We start from the raw sequence: 15,030 nt of genomic DNA, 5'->3' as shown, positions 1-15,030 counted from the left end.
TATACAATCGCAACATAGGGGATTTTCACAGTAACTTCATTGCAGTGCGAATGTAGGCCAACTTGTCACTAATAAATAAACTTTAACTTTTATATACATATTCTGTCCATTTACTGAAATACCTGGTAACTCTGATGAATGTCTTAGAATAATTTAGTGGTAAAATTGGAAACGCGTCAAAACATTGCAATCAATGGAATAAAATATTAGACGTAAAGAGCACAATGGAAATCAATTCAATACTCGCCCCATTATAGCCTCATATTTCTGCGAATTGAAAATGAGAGTGTTAATTGGTATAATCAATTAAATGTCAGCTGTGCTCAATATCTCCAAGCTTGTTTGGAGGCTTCACTGTAAACCATCTTACATCAAAACCAGTGAGCAAGCGGAACAATTGTTAATCATCACAGAACACAGCTCCAAAAGAGAAACTGAGAAAAGCTGCACTTGTATTATCATGGGGACAACATTCACTGACAAAACCTACTGTTGAATGAGAGGGCTGTTCTGTAAAACTGGTGAGGCCGCAGCTGGAATACTGTGTGCAGTTTTGGTCGCCGCACTTACGCAAGGATATTTTGGCCTCAGAGGGAGTGCAGAGGAGGTTTACTAGGCTGATACTGGAGTTGAGGGGGTTGAGCTATGAGAGGCTGAATAAACTAGGCTTGTACTCGTTAGAGTTTAGAAGAATGAGGGGAGATCTCATTGAGACGTATAAGATGTTGAATGGGATGGACAGGATAGAGGTGGAGAGGCTCTTCCCGCTCAGAAAGGACAGTAGGACTAGGGGGCACAGCCTCAAGATAAAGGGGGGGCAGTTTAGAACGGAGTTGAGGAGGAACTTCTTCACTCAAAGGGTGGTGAACCTCTGGAATTCTCTGCCCGTTGAAGTGATGGAGGCTGCCTCACTAAATATTTTTAAGACGCGGGTTGATGGGTTTTTGATAAGCGAGGGGATTAAGGGTTATGGGGAGAGGGCGGGAATGTGGAACTGAGCCACGACAGATCAGCCATGATCTTATTGAATGGCGGGGCAGGCTCGAAGGGCTAGATGGCCTACTCCTGCTCCTATTTCTTATGTTCTTATGTTCAAAGGGCTAGATGGCCTACTCCTGCTCCTATTTCTTATGTTCTTATGTTCTCATGTTCTTAATACCTGAAATTCACTCGTTATATTTTCCATTCCTGTGTCATTGCTAATCAGTAAGTTCAGCACAACATGCCTTACTCATTCTTTCACAGTTGTAGGCATCACTGGTGAGGCCAGCAGTTATTGCCCTACTTCTGTGCGGTAATAAGTCCTCAAAGGCAGAAGTCCCTTCACCAAAATCCTTTTATTTACAACTCCAACAGCAGCACACAGAGTGTTATCAGTAGCAGTCTATCTTTAGGAGTGCCAGAGGAACTGACACTCCTGGTTAAATACAAGGAAAAGACTCCCTGATTGGCCAATCAATTGGCTCCTTAATGAGGGAGTTCATATTCCTATAGGCCAACCTCAATGCCCTGAATGAAGTCATTATATAGACAAAGAAAGAACTTGCACCTTTCAGACTTTGCATCATAAAGGAATTCCCGGCCAATTAATTACTTTCTGAAGCATGGTCACTGTTGTAATAAAAGGAAATGCAACATCCAATTTCTGCACAGCAAGCTCTCACAAACTGTGATGCACAAAGGATGTCAACACCAAATATCGTGAAGAATGTGAACTACACATTTTGGACACAAGGGTCTTAACTTTCAATCCATGCTTGGGTCCTTGGCATGATGTGGAGATGCCGGCGATGGACTGGGGTAAACACAGTAAGAAGTCTGACCACGCCAGGTTTAACTCCAACCGATTTATTGATGCCCAGACAATCTCTGGGTTCCCATACTGTACTGTGTCTACATCACCCATGCAATGTAACCTTCAACTGGACGTGCCCACATTGGCCCAGCAGCAAGCTCAGCTCCCAGTCAGCAGCACCAGGTTTTGCCGGAAAGCAGGGGTTACCTGCTGAGCTCTATTTGAAAAGGCAGGCAGCAGCCATTACCAGGCCTGCCGCACTCTTGCGGAGGAGGGTTGGCCACAGCCTGGCTGTGCACAGAAGTGGCTAAAATCACCAAACGAAGAAGCAGTGTGACTCATCCAGAAAAAAAAATGCCCAGTTGGTGAAACATTTTGAGCACAGAAAGTGATTTCTTGTACGTCCTCCGCATTGAAACCACCCAGTTGTGCACCAGTTCAGCGACTTGGCAGTAGAAAATTTCCTTCTCACCCTCTCCAGCCCACTAACAGACTCCTCAAGGTATCGTTAAGTGGAGATGAGCAGTTTCCCTATTCCCACCCGCCCTCCCTTTGACAATTCCAGTGCTTCCCGGAGACAGACCTCAGGCCACTGATACACCGTACAAGAATGGGACTTTCAAATTGGGCCTGCTCCTGCCCTCATGGGTGATTGGAAATCCCAGCCAGGATACATGATGCAATTATAATTACGGTGGGAGTAACTGTATATAATGTTAGTTGCATTCAGAGAGTCGGTACAGACGTACTGGGCTGAATGGCCCCCTTTTTGAGCTGTAGGGATATACAATATGATTTCATGATTCAGTTTTGTGCTTAATGCAAATTTTTTTGAAATGATGATTCATCAATAAAATAAATTTGCTTGCGTATCTTGTTACATTTGAATGATGCGGTTTGAAAAATTTTCTTTACACGACAACCATAAACCATATAAAAACAATCAAACACCCATTACCACTTCGTGTATTTAATACAGAGTAAATGAAAAACTGAACTATCAACCAGCTGTGTCAACATGCACCATGGGAGATGAGAATAGAATTACTATACTTTGATGTTTTTGATTGACCTGTTATATTTTACTTACTGTGCTGTTTGAACTGATTCAGAGGGGGGGGTGGGATCCTGAGTAGAGGGGGTGAAAGTGAGGGGGGCATAGATGGGGACTGCAATGCACGGCATTGTGGGGGTGGGGCGGAGCAGGGTTTGAAATGCGTATACTTTAATGCGAGGAGTATTCGCAATAAAGTGGATGAACTTGCAGCGTGGATCAGTACCTGGGACTTTGATGTTGTGGCCATTTCAGAGACATGGATAGAGCAGGGTCAGGAATGGATGTTGCAGATCCCGGGGTACAAATGCTTTAGTCGGAGTAGAGAAGGAGGTAGAAGGGGGGGTGGGGTAGCATTATTGGTCAAGGACTGTATCACAGTGTCAGAGAGGAAGTTTGATGAGGACTTGTCTGTTGAGGTAGTATGGGCGGAGATTAGAAATAGGAGAGGAGAGGTCACCCTGCTGGGAGTCTTTTATAGACCTCCAAAAAGTTCTAGAGAGGTTGAGGAAAGGATTGCGGAGACGATCCTGGTTAGGAGTGAAAGTAATAGGGTAATTGTTATGGGGGACTTTAACTTTACTAATATTGATTGGAATTGCTATAGCTCTAGCTCGTTAGAGGGGTCAGTTTTTGTTCAAAGTGTGCAGGAAGGTTTTTTGACTCAGTATGTAGATAGGCCAACTAGAGGTGAGGCTACATTGGATTTGGTGCTGGGAAATGAGCCAGACCAGGTGCTAGACTTGGAAGTTGGTGTGCATTTTGGTGATAGTGACCACAATTCGGTTACGTTCACCTTAGTGATGGAAAGGGATAGGCATGAACCTCAGGTCAGTAGTTTTAGCTGGGGGAAGGGTAATTATGAGGCTATTAGGAGAGAATTAGGAAGCATAGGTTGGACTAGGAGATTACAGGGACTGGGAACGTCCGAAATGTGGAATTTTTTCAAGGAACAGCTACTGCGGGTCTGCAATAGGTATATCCCTGTCAGGCAAGGAGGATTTGGTAGGGCTAGGGAACCGTGGTGTACTAAAGAAGTTGATTCGTTGGTTAGGAAGAAAAAGGAGGCTTATGATCGGATGAGGCTTGAGGGCTCAGGTAGTGCATTAGAAAGCTTTAGATTGGCTAGGAGGGAGTTGAAGAGGGAGTTAAGAAGGGCTAAAAGAGGACATGAGATGACTTTGGCTGATAGGATTAAGGAGAATCCTAAGGCGTTCTATAGGTATGTCAAGAACCGAAGGCTGGTTAGGGCAAGATTAGGGCCAGTTATAGACAGTAGAGGGAAGTTGTGTGTGGAACCGAAAGAGATTGGAGAGGCATTGAACCAATATTTCTCTTCGGTGTTCACGCAGGGGGACATGAATGTAGCTGTGGAGGACACTGTGGTGCAGGGGTGTAAAATAGAAAGTATTGCAGTTGAAACCAGGGATGTGCTGGATATTCTAGAGGGCTTGAAAATAGATAAGTCCCTTGGTCCGGATGGGATTTACCCTAGGATTCTCTGGGAGGCTAGAGAGGTGATTGCAGAGCCTCTGGCTCTGATCTTCGGGTCATCGTTGGTCTCTGGTATAGTACCGGAAGATTGGAGGACAGCGAATGTTGTCCCATTGTTTAAGAAGGGGAACAGAGACTTCCCCGGGAATTATAGACCGATGAGTCTTACTTCTGTTGTGGGCAAGGTTTTAGAAAGAATTATTAGGGATAGGATTTATAGTTATTTGGAGAGTAATGAATTGATTAGAGACAGTCAGCATGGTTTTGTAGCAGGTAGGTCGTGCCTTACTAACCTTATTGAGTTCTTTGAGAAAGTGACCAAAGAGGTGGATAGGGGTAAGGCAGTTGACGTGGTATATATGGATTTTAGTAAGGCGTTTGATAAGGTTCACCATGGTGGGCTTCTGCAGAAAATGCAGATGTATGGGATTGGGGGTAATCTAGGTACTTGGATCAGGAATTGGCTGGCAGATAGGAGACAGAGGGTGGTGGTTGATGGTGAATATTCGTCATGGAGTTCGGTTACGAGCGGTGTGCCTCAGGGATCTGTTTTGGGGCCACTGCTGTTTGTAATTTTTATGAATGATCTGGATGAGGGTATAGTTGGGTGGATTAGCATGAAGATGCACAGGTTCGAACAAGACTTCTTCACTGCACAGAATCTTCAACCGATGCTGTACACTAGATACATCGATGACATTTTCTTCCTTTGGCCTCATGGTGAACAATCACTGAAACAACTATATGATGATATCAACAAATTCCACCCCACCATCAGACTCACCATGGACTATTCCCCAGAATCAGTTGCATTCTTGGACACACGCATCTCCATTAAGGACGGTCACCTCAGCACCTCACTGTACCGCAAGCCCACAGACAATCTCACAATGCTCCACTTCTCCAGTTTCCACCCTAAACGTGTTAAAGAAGCCATCCCCTATGGACAAGCCCTCCGTATACACAGGATTTGCTCAGATGAGGAGGATCGTGACAGACGCCTCCAGACCCTGAAAGATGCCCTCATAAGAACAGGATATGGTGCTCGACTCATAGATCGGCAGTTCCGATGCGCCACAGCGAAAAACCGCACCGATCTCCTCAGAAGGCAAACACAGGACACAGTGGACAGAGTACCCTTCGTCGTCCAGTACTTCCCCAGAGTGGAGAAGCTACGACAGCTTCTCCGGAGTCTTCAACATATCATTGATGAAGACGAACATCTCGCCAGGGCCATCCCCACACCCCCACTTCTTGCTTTCAGACAACCACACAACCTCAAACAGACCATTGTTCGCAGCAAACTACCCAGTCTTCAGGAGAACAGTGACCACAATACCACACAACCCTGCCACAGCAACCTCTGCAAGACATGCCGGATCATCAACATGGATACCATCATCACACGTGAGAATACCGTCCGCCAGGTACATGGTAAATACTCTTGCAACTCGGCCAACATTGTCTACCTGATACGTTGCAAGAAAGGATGTCCCGAAGCATGGTACATTGGGGAGACCATGCAGACGCTACGACAACGGATGAATGAACATCGCTCGACAGTCACCAGGCAAGACTGTTCCCTTCCTGTTGGCGAACACTTCAGTGGTCACGGGCATTCAGCCTCTGACCTTCGGGTAAGCATTCTCCAAGGCGGCCTTCACGACACACGACAGCGCAGAGTCGCTGAACAGAGACTGATAGCCAAGTTCCGCACACATGAGGACGGTCTCAACAGGGATCTTGGGTTCATGTCGCACTATCTGTAACCCCTGTGACTTGCCTGGGTTTGCAAAACCTCACTTACTGTACTGTCTGGAGACAATACACATCTCTTTAAACTGTGATCAGTGCTCCTTCCACTCACATTATCAGCCGCTTCAGGTCTTGAACAGCAGGTTAGGTGTAAGGATTCGCATTCTAATCAGTAATCTCTAAACTGTCTGTGCTTTATATGCTCTGTCTGAGGCCAGAACTCTCCATTCACCTGATGAAGGGGCTAACCCGAAAGCTTGTGAGTATATTATCAAATAAATAGGTTGGACTAAAACCTGGTGTTGTCAGGCACTGTGAGGCAGCAGTGCTAACCACTGTGACATTGCGCTATATCGATTGCCTTTTTACACATTACGAGAAGGTAACTCATTCTATATGTAATTATCTTTCTGACAATAATTGATAATAAAGAAAGAATTTTCTTGAGTGTAGTGATGGCATTCCATGAACTTTCAGTGACTGCAAAAAAAAATTCAACAACTTCTTCCAAAACTCATGGACCAGTGGAATATTAAGAGTGGAATGCACTAAACTTTGATAGTTTACATGAAGTCAAGTGGAGTTGAAATCTCTGCCATCAGTATTATCCATTAGAAGTGATGATCAGGAATGATTTTCATCTGCCCTTCCAAACTACATTTGTGCGTAACAATAGCTATTGCAGACACAATCAACTCTCAACTCAAAAAGTATCTGCAAATATAGGCATGGATGGCATGGTGGCACACTGCTCAGCACAGCTGCCTTACAACGTCACGGAGTTGGGTTCCATTCCTGGCTTGGGTCACTGTCTGTGTGGAGTTTGCACATTCTCCCTGTGTCTGTGTGGGTTAACTCTGGGGGATCCAGTTTTCTCCCACAGTCGGAAAGACATGCCGATTAGGTGCATTGGCCGTGCTGAATTCTCTCTCAGCGTACCCGAACGGGCACCTGAGTGTGGCAACTAGGGGGTTTTTCACAATAACTTCATTGCAGTGTTAATGTAAGCCTACTTGTGACACTAATAAATAAACTGTTAAAACTTTAATTATCAGTACCAGGGAGACTGAATAAGTCAAAATTCTGTTTCTACTTGACTGGGACTCCAGTATTTGCAGTAATGTTTTGAAGATCTGTAAGTCATACATTTTTTCCATGCAAGCTAAACGTTTGTAGTCTGCAGTGAGCACAAGATGCTCACCATTCTTCATATTCACACTTACCTACAAACTTTCTGTCAGCTTTTGCACTGGAACATGCTGTTGTATGGCATCTGAAGCACCTCAGCACGCTGGACGGGAGGTGTAAACGGAGGGGAGGCGATGGCCGAGTTGCATTATCGCTGGACTATTAATCCAGAAACTCAGTTAACGTTCTGGGGACCCGGGTTCCAATCTCACCCCAGCAGATAATGGAATCTGAATTCAATAAAAAAAATCTGGAATTAAGAATCTACTGATGACCATGAAACCACTGTCAACTGTCAGAAAAACCCATCTGGTTCACTAATGCCCTTTCGGGAAGGAAATCTGCCATCCTTACCTGGTCTGGCCTTCATGACTCCAGAGCCACGGGAATGTGGTTGACTCTCAACTGCTCCTACATGGGCAATTAGTGTTTGATTCTCAACTGCCCCCTGAAATGGCCTCAGTTGTCACTACCACCTTTTCAAGGGCAATTAGGGATGGGCAATAAATGCTGGCCAGTCAGTGACACCCATGTCCCACGAATGAATAAAGAAAAAATGACAGCATGTCTTCTTAACCAGTCAGACAGAAGTGCCCTTACTGAGACACATGGGGTGGAATCTTCCTGCTTCACTCTCCGGCTCTAGGGAGAGAACATTCTCTGATCATGAGCCTGACCAGCTGGCCCTTAACAGACCGTCCCAATTAAAAGACTGGCTCCCAATTTCTCGCCAACCAGGGAGGGTGGATGGGATGACGTGACCATTCTGCAGAGGAAAGAATTCTGTTTTAAAGAGACCACAGCATGTGTCACAGAAACTCAACTTGGAGTTTTCAGGTCGTGGCATCTACAGACAGGGGTGAATGTGGGATGACAGTTGCCTGGATGTGTCAGTCTTAAGGGGGATCCAGCTGAGGGGCTGCAGTAAAGACAGGAAGAAGAGGATAGCCTCTCTAAAGTAAGTAGTTGTGAATGTAAGTGTCTGAAGAGGATAACAGTTGGAATGTTTCCTCTCCAACCTGGAGATCACTCACCAGAGGATCCAGAAACTCAGCAGCACATGACAAGTGCTTGCCATCGCACTTTCAGATGTCAAGGCCCACACTGTAGCTAGTCCAGCATTCTCCTGCACTGCACACCTCAGGACAACATAGCTTGCGGCTCCAGTCATCCTCGTCTCTCTGCAATCGCCTCACATCCCCATCTGAGCAACCAACTCTCATAGAATCTCTAAAATGCAGAAGGAAGCCATTCAGCCCATCAGGTTTGTACTGATAATCCCACCCCAGGTCCTATTCCTGCAACCTCGCACATTTACCTTGATAATCCCCTGATGTTAATGTCAATTTAGCATGGCCAGTCAACCTAATCCACATATCTTTGGACCATGACAGTAAACCGGAGCACCCAGAGGAAACCCACGCAGGCACAGGGAGAACATACAAACTCCACACAATCCGAGACTGGAATTGAACATTGGTCCCTGGCACTGTGAGGCAGCAGCGCTAACCACTGTGCCAAACTTATGTAGCCACAGTGTATTAACCATGCCTCATGGTTACCCTACACTGTTCCCTCCTCTGCACACGGGCCATGATCAGCTCTCATACAGTCACACTACAAACTGTAAGTTCTGAGTTAGAAATATAGTCCCAAGAGTCTTTTACAATTTTTTTGTGCATATAGCTTTTTGGGTTTTCCATATTTGTACCCCTACATTGCTTTACTCCTCCACAGTTCCCAGTTTCTCACCACTTGGAAGATACTCTGATCTATCTTTTTTGTATCCACTGTGGATGACCTCCCATTTCCCCACAGTGAACTCCATCTACCACAGGTTTAACCATACACTTCATTGATCAATACTACTCGGCAACCTTCCATTCCCATCCGCACTCTTCACTGAACCAAACTTGGTGTCGTCAACAAATGTAGATATCTGCCTCTAAATGTTTCCAGGGGAAACCGATGTCCAAATTCACAAAATAAACGAAAATAAATATCAATACTGGAAACACACATAAAGGATATAGTAACACTTACTTAATAACATATTGTTTGAAAACATTATCATCACAAATTGGTAACAGTATAGCAAAACATAGCAGAATTTAATGGAAGCGTCATGTCTTATTTACCCTGTCTGATTGAGTTACTGATGTGTGTTTTATTTTAAAAATAACATGTACTTGTAAACATGACATTTGAGGGTTTAGAAAAAGAGATCCGAATTATCTTCCCTGAGATCACATACAGCGACAGTGAAAACAATTAAAATGTGGTATAATTTCATGACTCATCCAGTAACTGTCTTGGGAACACTTAATGCTAATGTTGGGAGTGGAAAAATAGGAAGGTAGTCTTTAACAAAATCACCTCAATAATTAGTTATCCAAAATCTTTTGGAAGAAATTTTGAAAACTACTGAGAAGCCAGATAGCTCATAGTCACTACGTAGTACCCCAACACCCAGACACAGCGCAATACTAACCCCAACCTAACCTTAGCACCAAACTCCAACACCCAACACCCAGACACAACACAGTATTAACCCCAACCCAACCCCAGCACCAACCCCCACAAGCCCATGCAGCCTTGAGCCTTGGGTCCGACCCAATCCCAACTCTATACACAGACACAGCCCCAACATGAACCTCAACCTCCAAACCTGTCCCTATACCCTAGTTTTGCTTATTTTCACCATTGCTATATGGTTTGGTAAAAATTTCCTAGTGGGTTAATAGAATCACACCTCAACAAAACACATTATGCTCACACAAATGTCAAAATAAAAAAAAAGTTGGTGTCTAGCCTAACTTCCGAGTATACCTTAGGGATTCTGATCAGTTCTCTAACAAATGCCAAAAGATGGATGATTGTTAACCTCTTTTATTTGTTCTGTTGGTTTTTATTCTCCTTGATTGCTGTCAGTTGAAGCTCAGATAGTAACAATCTCACCTGGGAGTTAGAAGATTGTAGTTTGAAGTCCCACTTCATGGGGTGGATTGTATGATGCCTCACCCAACACCCACTGCCCTGCACCCCCCCCTTCCCCCATACTGGGCATGTTTTTGTTGTGGAGGTTGCGATGTTGGAGGAAGCTAATCAAGCACCCTCTCAGCCACACCCATGTTGTCCTTCATAGTACAGGCAGAGGTCATATGTAATAAATAATCAATGATCCATTGAACTTAGTTACAAGCTAATTGGCCTCAATATTACACTCTCTGTGTCCCTGAATTGCAAAGGTCACTCCTCAAAGATAGTATCCCTTCCATGAGAGGTGCTATGTTGATGCAAGTCAAATTTTCTTTGTTTGACATACTTATAAAAAAAACCACAGCAATTGTGGAAAGAGAACACAAAACACCAGTTTGATAGCTCTTGGGCATGGATCCAAGAGCTCTAATTTAAATTAGAAATTTCACTCAGAGTCAAAAAAGAAAATGTGGGACATGACAAATCAAATCCCACACTCATAAAAAATTTTGTTCATCCATCACTGAGTACAGTTCTCATCGCCCTATTGTAGAAAGGATATTATTAATCTGGAAAGAGTGCAGAAAAGTTTATTAAGATGTTACTGGGACTTGATGCCTTGAGTTACAAGGAGAGGCTGGGCAGACTGGGATTTTTTTTCCTGGGTCGTAGGAGGATTGGGGGTGATCTTACAGTGGTCTATAAAATAATGAGGGACATAGATAAGGTAGATAGTCAACATGTTTTCCCAAAGGTAGGGGAGTCTAACACAAGAAGGCATAGATTTAAGATGAGAGGGGAGAGATATAAAAAAGTACAGAGGTGCTTTGACTTCAGGAAGCGTAAAGGAGAACATGCCCCTGTCTATATTAATAGAGATGAAGTAGAAAGGGTTAAGAACTTCATGTTTTTAGGATTCCAAATCACCAACAAGCTGTTCTGGTCCCCCCATACCGAAACTATACTTAAGAATGCCCACCAATGCCTCTACTTTCTCAAAAGACTAAGGAAATTTGGCATGTCAGCTATGACTCTCACCAACTTTTACAGAGGCACCATAGAAAGCATTCTTTCTGGTTGTATCACAGCTTGGTATGGGCTCCTGCTCTGCCCAAGACCACAAGGAACTACAAAAGGTCGTGAACATAGCCCAATCCATCACGCAAACTTGCCTCCCATTCATTGACTCTGTCTACACTTCCCGCTGCCTCAGCAAAGCAGCCAGCATCATTAAGGACCTCACACACCCCAGACATTCTCTCTTCCACCTTCTTCCTTCAGGAAAAAGATACAAAAGTCTGAGGTCACATTCCAACCAACTCAAGAACAGCTTCTTCCCTGCTGTTGTCAAACTTTTGAATGGACCTACCTTGCACTGATCTTTCCCTACACCCTAGCTATGACTGTAACACTACATTCTGCACTCTCTCGTTTCCTTCTCTATGAACGATATGTTTTGCCTGTATAGCATGTAAGAAACAATACTTTTCACTGTATGTTAATACATGTGACAATAATAAATCAAATCAAATTTTTTTCACACAGACATTGGTAAGTGTCTGGAAAGAGCTGCCAGATGTAGTAACAGAGGCGGGTACAATTTTGTCTTTTATAAGGCATTTAGACAGTTACATGGGTAAGAATGGGCCAAGCACGAGCAATTGGGACTAGCTTAATGGTAAAAACTGTGTGATATGGACATGTTGGGCTGAAGGGCCTGTTTTCATGCTGTAAACACCTGGGACTCTATCAGCTATGTCCTCACTAAGTTTCACAAACTAATGTTCCAGCAAATGAGTTGTAAGAAGATTGTCCTCACTTGTACAATCTCTTTGACCTTATTCGTGCTACCTTCGTAACTCATTCAGTATCGTATACCAACACTTGCCTTTTTGGAAACAGGGCTATTCCTTATGTACAGGTTCACCTGTAATATTGCTGTCATCTCACACACAACACTTGTGCTGTTTTTGGCATTTGGGGTTGTCGACTATGATTAAATACAATCCTGGAGGTTTCATCACGCGACTGTCCTCCACACTCCAGCCATTACACTGCCAGCATATCCATCTCTGTAACAAGAACAGAAAATTCTGGAAAATCTCAGTAGGTCTGACAGCATCTGTGAAAAACGAATAGTGCCAACATTCTGAGTCTGGACCATCCAGATCTCTCTATAGATGCCGTCAGAACTGCTGGCTGAGTATTGCTTTGAGTACAGGATGATGTTGCCGCACCTTGAACTCTGTGGAGGTGCAAGTAGATGTAGTGCAAGTGAACCCTTCTCATTTTAAAATGTGACAGCAGGAGGCTTTGGGATTAAATTTCTTTGAGTTGTCCAGCTGGCTTTGTTCCAGCCCAATGCAGACAAGTTTCAGCAAGTGGAGGGATATAGGTAGGAAGGTACTGGGGTTTGGGTTGGCACTGGGTTTGAGGTCTGGGATTCTTGAAACCAACGCTTGGGGCTGCACTGTTGGGGGTTTGTGTTCAGGATGTGGAGGTTGGCATTGGGTTGGGTATAGGGCTAGGTTTGGAGTCTGAGGCTGCATCTGTGTATAGGGTTTGTGTTCAATCTCAACCAAGGCTTGGGGCTGAGATTGTGAGAGTTGAGGTTTGGTGCTGGGGTTGGGTTGGGGTTAATACTGGGCTGTGTACTGGTGTTGGGTCTGTCCTTGGTTGTGTTTCGGTTGGAAAGAGTGGGCTTGATTGAGGACGGGGGGAGCTGTGTCTCGGTATTGGAGTTTGGATTGGGGGGGTTAATATTGGGACTGGTTTGGGGGGTGTGTCTGGGTTGGGTTTGGCACTGGGCTGGGACTGGGCATTGGGGTTGGTGTTTGGGTGTTAGAGGGCTGGGGTTTGGATTGTGGGGAGGGGGTTAGCATTGGACCTGTGCTATAGGGATTTGGGTTTGGTGTTGGGTCTGGGTGTTAGGGGGCAGGGGTTTGGGTCTGAGGTTTGGATCGTGGCGGGGGGGGGAGGTTAGTATTGGGGCTGTATCTGGGTTGAGGTTGGCACTGGGCTGTGTATTGAGTCTGGGTTGGAGTTGGGGGTTGGGGTTGGCACTGAGTTGTGTCTGGGGGCTGGGTGTTGTGGTTGAGTCTGAGTTGTGTCTGGGGTCTGGGTTGGGGATGGCACTGGGTTGTGTCTGGATTGGGGCTGGGATGGGGTATTGGGGCTGGGTCTGGGTTGGGGATGGCACTGGGCTGGGTACTGAGTCTGGGTTGTGTCTGGGGGCTGGGGTTGGGTCTGGGTCTGTGTCTGGGGGTTGGGTTTGGGTCTGTGTCTGGGGGCTGGGTCTGTGTCTGGGGTTGGGTCTGGGTCTGTGTCTGGGGGCTGGGTCTGTGTCTGGGGGTTGGGTCTGGATCTGGGTCTGTGTCTGGGGGCTGGGGGTTGGGTCTGGGTCTGTGTCTGGGGGTTGGGTCTGGGTCTGTGTCTGAGGGCTGGGTCTGTGTCTGGGGTTGGGTCTGGGTCTGTGTCTGGGGTTGGGTCTGGGTCTGTGTCTGGGGGCTGGGTCTGTGTCTGGGGTTGGGGCTGGGTCTGTGTCTGGGGTTGGGTCTGGGTCTGTGTCTGGGGTTGGGTCTGGGTCTGTGTCTGGGGTTGGGTCTGGGTCTGTGTCTGGGGGTTGGGTCTGGGTCTGTGTCTGGGGTTGGGGCTGGGTCTGTGTCTGGGGTTGGGTCTGGGTCTGTGTCTGGGGGTTGGGTCTGGGTCTGTGTCTGGGGGTTGGGTCTGTGTCTGGGGGTTGGGGGTTGGGTCTGGGTCTGGGTCTGTGTCTGTGTCTGGGGGCTGGGGCTGGGGGTTGGTGTCTGGGGTCCGGGTCCGGCTCGGAACCAATGCTCGGGGCTGTGGTGCCGGGGGCCGGTTTTCCGCTGCACATTTCCGGGGAAGCTGCTGTTATGGTAACGGGGCTGAGCTGCCGGCAATCCGCTTCAACCGGGAGAATAAAATCACAGCATGAACGGGGATCGCTTCTCAATGTCCGCCGAGGAATATCTCAGTGAGTACACAGAGCGGGCATACTGAGTGTATACGGTGTGTGTGTGCACAGAGAGTGTGTACAGACTGTGTACACAGAGAGTGAGCAGACTGACAGAGTGAGGCTGATCACACAGACTGTCAGTGTACAGACCGTGTGTCAGTGTACAGACCGTGTGTCGGTGTACAGACCGTGTGTCAGTGTACAGACCGTGTGTGTGTGAGCGGATTGTGTGTGAGCGTGCGGATTGTGTGTGAGCGGATTGTGTGTGAGCGGATTGTGTGTGAGCGTGCGGATTGTGTGTGAGCGTACGGATTGTGTGTGAGCGGATTGTGTGTGAGCGTGCGGATTGTGTGTGAGCGGATTGTGTGTGAGCGGATTGTGTGTGAGCGTGCGGATTGTGTGTGAGCGGATTGTGTGTGAGCGGATTGTGTGTGAGCGTGCGGATTGTGTGTGAGCGTGCGGATTGTGTGTGAGCGTACGGATTGTGTGTGAGCGTGCGGATTGTGTGTGAGCGTACGGATTGTGTGTGAGCGGATTGTGTGTGAGCGTACGGATTGTGTGTGAGCGTATTGTGTGTGAGCGTGCGGATTGTGTGTGAGCGTACGGATTGTGTGTGAGCGTGCGGATTGTGTGTGAGCGTGCGGATTGTGTGTGAGCGTATTGTGTGTGAGCGTGCGGATTGTGTGTGAGCATGCGGATTGTGTGTGAGCGGATTGTGTGTGAGCGTGCGGATTGTGTGTGAGCGTACGGATTGTGTGTGAGCGTGCGGATTGTGTGTGAGCGTGCGGA

General features: G+C 46.3%; 1 protein-coding gene across 1 annotated transcript in view; it reads left to right on the top strand.

Annotated features, from left to right (window-relative positions):
- Window positions 1–14,149: 14,149 nt before the first annotated feature.
- cstpp1 (centriolar satellite-associated tubulin polyglutamylase complex regulator 1) overlaps window positions 14,150–15,030 on the top strand; it is a 265,683-nt gene continuing 264,802 nt past the window's right edge. The window contains exon 1 of the mRNA XM_080191528.1: window positions 14,150–14,259. Within this exon, the coding sequence (XP_080047654.1) occupies window positions 14,217–14,259 (43 nt within the window). The 5' untranslated portion in view covers window positions 14,150–14,216. The remainder of the gene's footprint in view (window positions 14,260–15,030) is intronic.

The sequence above is a fragment of the Carcharhinus amblyrhynchos genome, chromosome 6, assembly GCF_965287045.1.
Source record: "Carcharhinus amblyrhynchos chromosome 6, sCarAmb.v2.hapA, whole genome shotgun sequence".
Taxonomy (NCBI): domain Eukaryota; kingdom Metazoa; phylum Chordata; class Chondrichthyes; order Carcharhiniformes; family Carcharhinidae; genus Carcharhinus; species Carcharhinus amblyrhynchos.
The sequence above is the reverse complement of the archived record's forward strand: the minus strand, read 5'-3'. Positions and strand labels throughout refer to the sequence as shown.